The sequence below is a fragment of the Anabrus simplex genome, chromosome 5, assembly GCF_040414725.1.
Source record: "Anabrus simplex isolate iqAnaSimp1 chromosome 5, ASM4041472v1, whole genome shotgun sequence".
In the NCBI taxonomy this organism is placed as follows: domain Eukaryota; kingdom Metazoa; phylum Arthropoda; class Insecta; order Orthoptera; family Tettigoniidae; genus Anabrus; species Anabrus simplex.
In genome coordinates, this window is record NC_090269.1 from 202,445,703 (window position 1) to 202,457,548 (window position 11,846).

The 11,846-nt window shown below is 37.9% G+C and overlaps 1 protein-coding gene across 1 annotated transcript in view; it reads left to right on the forward strand.

Moving 5' to 3' along the window:
• The window catches only part of LOC136873915 (retinoid-inducible serine carboxypeptidase), an 85,541-nt gene extending 74,575 nt beyond the window's left edge, over positions 1 to 10,966 (forward strand). The window contains exons 8-9 of the mRNA XM_067147251.2: positions 6,370 to 6,524; positions 10,841 to 10,966. Coding sequence (XP_067003352.2) covers positions 6,370 to 6,524; positions 10,841 to 10,903 — 218 coding nt within the window. The 3' untranslated portion in view covers positions 10,904 to 10,966. The remainder of the gene's footprint in view (positions 1 to 6,369; positions 6,525 to 10,840) is intronic.
• The last annotated feature ends 880 nt before the right edge of the window (positions 10,967 to 11,846 follow it).

Genomic DNA, 11,846 nt, shown 5'->3' on the forward strand with positions numbered 1-11,846 from the left:
TCGAGGTGCTCCTTTGAAACGTTATAAAGATGCGCTTAAGAACACTATAAATAGCACCAATATAAATGTTAACACTTGGAAAACAACTGCACATAACCGTGTTTGTTGGCGCAAAGCTACTGCAGAAGTTGTCTCAATGTCTGAGCTGGCACGTCGCAGCCAAGGAACTGAAACCTATGGAAAGCGGAAACTACGTCAGATCCAATCTCGTCTACACCCATACCCCCAACTTTAGATGTAACCTATGTTGTCGCATATTTCATGCGTAGGTTGACTTGATCAGTCATCAGCGACATCTCCACAGAGCCAACAGAGAGAAGAATTGGAGGAGAAAAACGTATTCTCGAAAACGAGTACCTGAGATCTATTAACACAACTGCACAGGCACACCAAGACCACACCTTAGGCTAACACAGTCCACACAATTACACTCGTTCGCTCTCTCTCTCCCTCTGTTCTCACTGTTCAGTCACACTATCACTAAGACAAATCACACTCACTCTTCCACAACTGACACTGACAGTCTAAATCAGTTCCACAGCCACTCAGTTCAGCGCCCGCGCATAACAGTCTCACAATCCAGTATGATGCACACCTGCCGTTCACTCCAACAGTCTTCGTGCACTGCCCCTTGCCGATCCCACCACGCTGCACCAGAGATCACTCTCGTTCACAGCAGCTGGACCGAGAGATTTCACTCCTGTGGCGACAGGCAGACACAGTTTCACAGACAGAACACTTACAGACAGTAGCGGTGATTAGTGGATGGGGGGGGGGGCACTTTGTGGAGAAAAAATACGTTTCTATTCAATTATAGCCGCCTAAAGCTAGGACTCATAAAAGAGATGTGCAAATCCTGTTGTCCGTTCAGCTGATTATTTCCTTTAATTTATGTAATTATTAAGAAATATACTTCGCGGAAATGCGCCAAAATCACGTTCGTCGCTGCTAAACGAATGGTACAGCGCCAAAGAACGTAGTGGAGACCCTCGGAGCAATGTGTAGCATGTTCTACGACGAAGGGTGTCAGGGGTATATTTTTGCCAAGGTCACCCGCTTGCCGCGCGCATTCGTCGGTCTGTCAGTCTCGCTCAGTCAGTGTTTCTGTACAGTTCTATCTAGTGTCTGTTGGTTTGTTACTGTGTAGTCAAACATTAAATGATTTTTAAATTGTATAATCACGCCGTACTAATGCATGCGTAATTAGTGTTCCTTTGGTGAAAGTTCTGTTGTATAGTACTGTTATTACCGGCATAAGTTAGTAGACTGTCAACCTTTATGTGTATATCGAAATTCGCTCAGAGAGCATAAAAAACTCACCACTTTATGACTGTTCTATGCCCCTCCCCTCAATTATTATTCCCACTCGTCGCTTCTGCTTACAGAGACTGACACACAAACTATCTTCTTAACTCAGGCTCAACCTCCACTCGAGCTGTCAATGTCCACAGTAGCACTCACTTTCAGACCGAACTGCTCTGGTCCGCCTTAAATAGGGACTAGAACAGTCCGGAAGCTGAATACACCAAGAAATCTCTCGGCCCTGAATCGGACAGTTTAAGATTACATCTAACGCCTTATAATAAAAGTATTCGATCATTCGATCATTTCTTGGTTTCATCTGTTGTTTACAGCCATATACTGAAGAACATAACGAGTCTATTTACTACATCTCACTTCACTGCAACAATTAAGTTTCCAGTACATCATTGATCGACGTAAATCTGCAGTGAACTAAGCTTGAGTTTGGGAAGTGATAGGTTAAGGGAAACCTACTCTAAGGGGTCGAGATATGGACAGATAAAAATGAATTCCATTCCGTCCTCAAACATCTTCGGTCAGACAATGCCAGACGTAACCTTCAAAGATGATATTTCAATGATAGAAATCAACAGAGAACGTCAATAAACTTGACTGACACGAAGAACAAGACGAGATAAGAATTTCAGTGGATCAAAAAATGTAAATATCTTGGAGGACTAATAACAAAAGACAATGAGGTATCTGTAGACATCAAATCGCTGTTGGGAATGGGAAATATATGCCATTATAGTTAAAAATCAACAGTTATAGCTCTTCAGCAAGCAACTCCATGTTGAAAACATCCTAGGGATATGAGCTTCGAATTTTAGGTAAACAAAATATAATAAAGTATAAGAAATTCTTTATTTATTCCAAAAAATTACAATCCTTTCCTTAATCATCGTTATCCAGTCGATTAGATTAGCAGTTTGTTTTTCGTACCACTACGAACGCTAATGTGAGTCAATGCAGAGTTTCACTTAAGCCCTTATAACTATAGTACATTCGGTGTGGACATATTTCAAACAAGCGAAAAACGCCTGCGGGTATTGAATGAAGGAACACATTACATAAATACTTTTACTTTTACTTCCTCTTCATGGATTAGCCTAGTAGACTGTTCCGACGTCAGATTGCATTCCATCTCTTCATAGGACGACCAATATCTCTTCAGGGCAAGTTTTGGGATTTTGTCGTTATCCATCCTCAGAACGTGGTTTTTCCAATTTATCCTGTTTTGGAATATTCTTTAATTCACTGAGAGTATATTTAATTATTATCTTATCTCTTCATTTCGTATTTTATCTTTTAGGGAGTATATTTTCACTGACCTTAGGAATCTCATTTCAGATGATTGTATTTTATTCCTACAGGCTAGCTTGTTTGATCCACCCATGTCTCACTTCCATATAACAAAGTTGGTACAGCCATAGTCTTATAGAATTTAAGTTGAGTATCTTCTCTTACTTTTCCTTTCAGTGTTCGGCGAATTGTCCCACACATATGTTGAAATCGATGAAGCTTCTTTTTCACCTCGTCATCATCATTAAAAGATATTTCACAACCAAGGTACATAAAATTTGAGACTTGTTCTACTGGTTGATTGTCAATTACTATCTTCGCTCTGATAGGATATTTCCCTTGCCATGCCATAACTTTGGTTTTCGTTCTGGGTAGCCGAAGATTATAACATTTACAAATGGTGTTTAACTGATGTATTGATTTCTGGAGTTTATCTTCATCAGCTTGCAGGATAAAATGATCATCTGCAAAGAGCATAGTATTTATGTATGTGTCTGTGTTCAATTTTATTCCAGAGTGCAAAGTTCGTTTCCAATTTCTGTGTACTCCGTCTATATATTGAATAGTGCTGGAGAGAGGCTGCATCCCTGACGTACACCTTGATTAATTAATATTTCTTCCGTTAGTTTGTATCCTAGATCTAACACAATTCTCGTCCTTTTGTACAGACTTTGGATAACTCGAATAAGATGTTTAGGGTATCGATTTTTTTACCATTATAGTCCGTAACTGTTCTCTATCTACCCTTTCAAAAGCCTTTTCATTGTCGACAAAAGCGACATAAGTATTCAAGTTAAATTCTCTTCTCTTCTCCAGTATCTGTTTGAGGCTAAATATATTATCTGTACAGGATCTGCCTTTTCTAAATCCACATTGTTCTTCCAATAAGAGATTGTGTGCAATGATTTTAAGTCTATTGTTTATTATTTTAGCATATATTTTATAACCAACATTTAAAAAACTTATTCCTCGATAGTTACTGCAAAAACTTCGATTTCCTTTCTTGAAAAGTGATATTATTTTAGCTTTCCTCCATACTTCGGGTATATTTTTTCTTTTCCAACAAAGATTAATGAAATGTAACAATCTAAATTTAAGAATTATCCCACCATATTTGAACAACTCCATATTTATATTGTCTAACCCTGGTACTTTTCTATTTTTGAAGGATTTCAGAACAGTATTAAGTTCTTCTATATCTATGAGGTCAATTTCTTCAACGTCGTTATCTATATCTTGATCTTCCTGACTCTCTCCATACTCCCCGTTATGCCACAATTCTTTATAGTGTTGTATCCATGATTCTTCTTCGATTACATTTATATTAGCAGTTTCTCTTTCATCACTGTTGAGGTGCTTCATTAACTTATATGCCATCTCTTGCCTACCATGGATACTATCTTCTATTGAGTTTATTAACCTATCCCATGATTCTTGTTTGATTTTTCTCGTTAGTGACTTGACCTTGTTCCTGCTGTTTTTATATTCTTTCACATTTTATGGGGTACTATGATGTATTTTTTTCAAGTATAATATTTGTTTTTGCTTGACAGCTTCTGAAATTTCTTTATTGCATATTTTAAGCCCAGTTTTTCTCCTAAATTTCTTCTTCATTCCAATGGCTTCATCTGCTGCCCTTTGAATTGCTGAGGTTTTGATTTCCCATTCTATGTTAATATTAGTACTTGTCGGAGTCTGAACTAAATCCTGTTGCAGCCGATTTTGATATAAGTAATTTATTCCATCATCCCGTAATAAATATAGGCTACCTTATAGATTTCTTGGTTTCTGTGGATATTTCTATTCAGCCTTTTTCTCCATTTAGCAAGAATTCTGATTTTTGCAATGACTAAATAATTATCTGTGTATAAATCACTGCCTCTATGTACTCTGGCATCTGTTACATCTGGGTCTAACTTTTTATTGACCATTATATAGTCAATAATTGATCGCTGACCTCTTGCAGTCCATATAAATTTATGTATATCTTTCTTCTCAAAGAAGGTGTTAGTAATTTTTAATAGATTATAGGGTGCAAATTCTATCAATAATTTACCCTTTTCATTTAAAGTTGGTTCGCCTTTATTTACCACTATTTCTGCAATTGGCTTGTTTTCTACTCGAGCATTGAAATCACCGGCCAGAACAACAAAGTCATTTCTACATATGTTATCTAACACTGATTGAAGAACTTCATAAAACCGTTCAGATTCTTCCTGTTTGTTTTCTTCAGGAGCATACACGGCTACCAAGGTTAATTCCCCTCTCTCTACCTTCAACCTCACCACTAAAATCCTGTCATTAATAATGATGTAGCTTAAAAAAAAAAGCATTTTATGATCCTTCATAGTGACAAAACTTTTGAAAATCTTGGCGTACTTAACAATAATCAAACCATAGGTTTTATATGAATAAGAAACTTAGATCCTAACTAGAAGAAGGTATTTTGGAATGGAATATGTAAATTGTATGGTGTCATATGAATGAACAATGAATGGAGAATTAGAACAAATGCTTAGCTTGAGGGATTTCTGCAGTGGAACACATACTATTATGGACATCAAAATTCGAAGTCTAAGATAGTTGGAATATGTATAGAAGATGGATGACAACCGATTGCTAAAGAAGTTCTGCATACTCGAGCGGAAAAGTACCGTCCCGTCAGGCGTCACAGAATGCATTGGTTGGATAATGCGGTGGTATATTTTACTAACTCTATGGGATAATCTGAGGGCAGACGTGCGCAACTTGAAAGCTGAAAACATCACGATAATGCTGTCGAACACTTGTTAAGGCAAGTCCCAGGCCCTCAAAGTGACAAGCACCGTTTAGGGCAATTTATTGCGAATGTCATCAGCAGCGGCGATTGAGAATTAGATGTGGGGGTGAGGGTAGATGATATACAGACAACAAAAGGTACCCGGATTTATGGGATATAGCGGGCGGGGTCGGGATATTTCGAAATAGAAAAATACTACAGAATGCAATCTGAGCGAATTTCAACAGAGAAGTAAAGGTTGACAGTTTATCTACTTAAGTGTGGTAATAATAGTTTTTTGAAATTGTGATTCAATACTATTCAATAAAACGTCCACCGAAGGAACCATATGACTACACACTGCATACATTAATGAGACTGACGAATGCGCGCGGGTACCTCAGTGTTCATGAACTTGGCAAAAAATATACCCCTGCTACCCTTCCTCACAGAACATGCAAAGTTTTCACTACTTGCTGTGGCGCTATACAAATCGGTTAGCCGCGACGAACGACGTTTTGTGCGTATTTCCTCTAATAAATTGTGTTGATAATTAAAGAAAATAAAGGAAAGAATACGTGATAAGACAACATTTCAATAATTCCTACTTTCAACCGGGTAAAACGAAATAAAATGTAGTATTTTCTCCACAAAGTGGGGGATGGGGACGACTGTCCCCCACCCCGCCGCACCTAATCACCGCTACTGAATATCATAACTAAAACACTTTCTGAATTAACTGAAATTCTCTCGCTTATTGACAAAGTGTTGCTAACCTCTGTGTATTACCTATCCGTGTTAGTCATAGGAGATTTCGAAATTTTCAATTGAACACTTTTTGTATTATGAAGTGTACACGGGAATTCCAACCACGATGCTTCGAATTTCTAAGACAAACCACCAACAAAATCTACAACAGGAGATTGTGTTGACAAGCATTTGCTTCTTCTACAAAATATAACCCACCAGAACACGTTCTCCTATCTAATATACCCATTGTTATGCAGGTTCACTCAGCTGGGTGCAGAAACTGCAGTGGCCTGGAGCAGAAGGTTGGCGTAATGCTGCTCATGAGCCGCTGTCCGTTAACGGAATGTTGGAGGGCTACGTCAAGAGCAACCTGAACCTGAGTTTCTACTGGATCGCAAGAGCAGGACACATGGTAAGTAATTTGATTCATATTGTTCCATAAAAGAACGAATAGTTTTTGTTTCACTTGATACAGCAAGTCCCGACAGTTTTATTCCCTGCATAAACATAACCTCACGGACCTCTTGGACGATCGGTAGTTAGTCGTAGAAACAAGGATAAATTGTTATCAGAGAGGAAATACGCAGAAAAAAGGACAGAGAGAGAAAGAGAGAGAGAGAGAGAGCGAGAGAGAGAGAGAGAGGGAGAGACAGAGATGCTACTTAAGTGAGCAGTGATCATTCTTTACCCGCTTGGGTATCCGCACAGTGCCTTCACGAAACTCTTGAGTCATAGCATTGTTTCATTTGTTTATGGTTTATGCTACGCAATACATTGATTCAAGTGTAATGGACTAGTATAATAAGAAACAATTCTCCAACCCATGGGTAAACAATGAAAATATCGAGCTCGATTATTATTACTATTATTATTAATATTATTGGTATTATTATTATTATTACTTGTGAGGTGTGGCTATGAAATTTTTTACTTTTATTATTATTATTATTATTATTATTATTATTATTATTATTATTATTATTATTATTATTATTATTTGCATAGCTATGTACGTACTTCATTTGGTATAAATCCTGATCGTAATATTTGCGTGTTGTAAATTTTGTGTAACAAAACATGTGAGGTTATGTCATGATACATGTGGTGTATGTACCGTATATTAATATGACATTATTCAATGTAAGAACACATAATTAATAGTATATAATTTATTACTGCCTGTAAATATAATGTATAAATCCAGTGTAATGTTGCGCAACACACAGTAATAGTCCAGAACAACGTATCTTGTCACTAGAATTGTATAGAAAATTCATCTCTTGTAAATAGGCTATTGGAAACTCTAGAAATTACGAGGAAAAAATGTTGTGTCATACTCTTCTACAAGCTTGGCCAGGCAATGTATATAAAGAGACAGTCGTGGGTAGTGGAGTTGAGTTGTTTAGCGAGACTTGTAGTGGAAGTCGTTAGCCGAGTGTGTAAACCCTGTTGTGTTGGTAGTCGGTTGACATGCTAATGTCTTCTTCGTAGGAGTGTTTTGTCCAAGACGGCAGTTTATTAGTGTGTGTGTATGTATAATGCGTATATAATTTTTAAATAAAACAATGTACATAATTGACAGCATCTCCTATGTGCGTCTTTGTGGTTACAACAACATGACATGATATTTGCTGGGTAACGCCGATAAAACGCTGTTAAGCTCCGTGCGAATGACAAAATAGTGGTCTGCTTACAGTGCATATCAGAATCGAAACGAAATAAGTGTGCCTTTAGATTAATATTTATCTATGACGATTAGGCTCATCACTATTCTGCTTATGCTATACTGTTGTATGCCGCCTTGAGTGTAACTTAAAAACATAATCTCAGTTTAAATGTGCGTGTTTATGAATTTGTTTGGGACGGTTTGATCCCGGTGAATAGTAGGCTATTGCTTTGTGAGTTGAGAGGAGACTAGCTTTAAATATATGGTTATGCTTTCTTTACGTCGCAGGGACACAGATAGGCCTAGGTTTTATGGTGACGATGGGATAGGAAAGGAATACGAGAAGAAGAGGAAGAAGAACAAGCACCCGTGGCCTTAATTAAGTTATAGTTCCAACATTTGCCTAGTGTGAAAATGGGAAAGCATAGAAAACCTTCTTTACCCAAACCAACAAAGGAAGAAATCCACGAGACTGACAATTGAGGAATCTATAATGGCCATTATCATTTTACGGGGAAGTGGGACAGCGAATGAATGAATACTCTTCTCTCACAATCGGCGATGAGCATTACCGATATATATAATACAGTAGTTGCGCATAATACAAAATACTGAAGATATTACAACTAACAAAATGTTACAAAAATTGTGAATATATAATCTACTTACATATATCCAATAAATTCTCCTCGGACGCATCTTCAATAATTAAACTTATACTTAAGTGGTATTTCGTAGCCTTTAATTAAATCATGGAATCTAAGATACATATTCATGAATACCCTTATTACTAGCTTTAGATTTCATTTCCCACTTATTTCTGCTTGTACTACATACTAGCAAATGTACCCGTCCTTCACTACGGTATTCTACCTTGTATACGGATTTCTACGAAAGTAACTGTTCACGCAGTGAGTAAGATTATATTAAATTGCATGTCTCTTAGCGCTAGAAACACCACGGGGAGGACCCCGGAAGTTGTTTCCGACATAAGGTGCGCATTGGGGATTTGGTGATAATGGCAGGCTACGTTTCATACTACCATTCAAAATCGAGTTTGAGAATTTCTACTGTTACTGCAGGCTCATTTACCTGCCATTCACAATAGAGATCGGGAGTTTTCATTATAAAGACAGGCTCCTTTTCCCTAATGCCATGCACAGTTGTGTTGGAGAGATTTGATTAAATACAGGAATGCAGCTCTATCTAACGTACAAGGGATACGACAAAAAGTCATAAGACTAAAGTTGTAGATATCTCCAACCTGAGCGACGATTGTGATATCTGTCTTGTTATACGACTTACTGTTCAGCCACCAATTACCCCGAAACGAAGATATGAACCGTAATTAAAATTGTCTTCAATTTTCGATATTATTCGGGGCCAAAAGTTAAACATTTGAACAGCTTGGAATTTTTCCTCCAAGAAAACAATGTCCAGGTTTTGGGATTAGCACTCGCATACATACGGAGAAATTAAGGAAGAAAATAATACAGTTAAGAAAGTCGACATTAATAATTGATAATGGGGTAAAATGGGGACAGCCGGATAGGATAAATATGTAAAAAACAAGTGGATTTATTGGAAAAATGAACTGTTCCTTACTTACATGTTTCCTCCGAATTAAATAATAAGAGATAAAATTGAGTTAGTTGAAAGAAAATACTGTTCACGTTTTATTGCTGGTATAGTGAAATCCTCGTATTCGCTGAAATATTAGTGAATGAAATGAATATCTAGTAAATAATGAGTAAATAAATACATAAATTATTAAAACGATTAAAAGTAATATGAACAATTTATTAATGAAGGCAGGTTTTTCCCTGTATAAATATTCGTCGAACAATACGCCTATGTTGAAAATTTCAGATCCTGCGTGCCGTAGATTTGCCTGGGCTTCGCACACATACACACAGACAAACACTTCCGTATTTTAAGGACTGAATATGGCTCTTCGTGTCTGGGACCGAAAATGGTTTCCTACACCTTGGACTTAAAATGGCTCCTTGAGTTGTGTTTTCTACCTATATTATGTATGTTGCACAGCGACAGTGAATCTATAAATTTAATCTTGGTGACAGCACGTTGGTTTGTCTTATCCCAACACACGTTTTCCGACGGTTTTTCGTTCAAAACTAACCAACGAAAGCGAAAAAGAAAAATCCGGCTTCGAGAAGCATTCGGACCCCCTTCCATCTACCTATGTTCAAAGTTTCACATCTCTGCGTGCCGTAGATTTGGCTGAGCATCGCGCACACATACGCAGCCAGCCAGCCAGCCAGCCAGACAGACAGACAGACAGACAGACAGACAGACAGACAGACAGACAGACAGACAGACAGACAGACAGACAGACAGACAGACAGACAGACAGACACTTCCTTTTATTATGATAGATTTAGATCCTCGTTGTCAAATTTGTACTTACTTTATATAATTCTACTAGTTTTCTTTTGCTTTTACATTTTGACCTTGTCATTCACTCTTTAGGCCACCTATTACACAATCTCCTGTCATCCCTTGATACTTCTCTTTCCTATGGCAATGCTATTAGATAACCGCCACTTCTTAACGGTAATCATAGATAAAAAGTTTCAACCCCGCGAAGAATAAGTTTTCAGCAAAAGAAATGTAAGGCCCTCGAAGGGCGTATAAATTACAGAATCTTAAAAGGACTCGCAAACTCAATATCGTCTATGTTGGAAGAGAACAAAAATCGACTAGGTGAAGTCAAATTATAAAAATTAAAGTCAGAAGCATGGTACTAGTAAATTAATGTCAGACTCATCTAGGGACCCAATGGTATCCACTCCCACTGATAGCTTTTTTCCACCCCTTTCGACAGGTCGCGACCGCACTGGATACCATGGTCTGTGTTCTATCCCCCCTCCCCCAACCACAATCTGCACTAGCAGATATTAGATTAGTGATGACATCACTATTCACTTTTAACATGATTCCAGGAATATATAAAGAGACTTTCAGCCTGAAATGCATTGTTGTCGCTGCAATGAAAAGTGGTCTTGTTCGTTAAAGTGAAACCCTTTCTGTTTTCCTTCCAGGTGCCTTCAGACAATCCGTACGCTGCTCTGGAGTTGCTCCGCCAGGTGACACATTACAGCTGATAATAATTCATCTGCACTGTACTTATTAGAAACTATGTAGTAATAAATTAGTGATACGATTTACATATGTATTTATTTATTGTATATCCTAACAGTTTGAACCCTATTGTACATGAGTATATTAGCGTTATAGTTTCGATCAGTTAATTAACTATTGGTCCTTGACACAAAATAAGGAAACTAAATTTTTGGAGATTCGGTGAATGAACTTAAGGGACTGTTTGTAGCAACAGGATTTCCTAAACAGATGGTATAATGGCTTTGAAAATTCCGTATTTCAATTGTTTAGGTGACACTCAGGTTGGAATCTTGTCCCTCCAAACATGGCGCAGTCGAACAGTAAATGGTCAACTGTTTGAGAAGATCCATAAAAGCACAAGTCATCGCTTGCGATGTTAATAGCTTATTTTTAGCCACACGATTTAGTTCATTAGTCATTTACTCTTCTGTCTTCCGTTCTGAAATGATATCCATCCACCTAAAACTATTAACATGTCGCCCTCCTTATTTGCGTTCTTTTAAACTTTAAAGTTGACGTAAACGATAACTGTATTTATAGTAAGCCATTAACTTCTTATCCAAAACGTTAACTCTTCAGCGACTCAAGAAGCTCTCTAAATGAATACTAGCAAGCCTTTTCTCGACCGGGCGAGTTGGCCGTACGGTTAGGGGAGCGCAACTGTAAGCTCACATCCGGGAGATAGTGGGTTCGAACCCATCTGTCGCCAGTCCTGAAGATGGTTTTCTGTGGTTTCCCATTTTCACACCAGACAAATGCTGGGGCTGTATGGCCGCTTCCTTCCCATTCCTAGGCCCTTCCTGTCCCATCGTCGACATAAGACATATCTGTGTCGGTGCGACGTAAAGGAAATAGCCTGTCCTCGAGTATAAAGACTGATGGGGGTAATATAGTACTACTGCCCTAATCTTCGGCATATAAAGA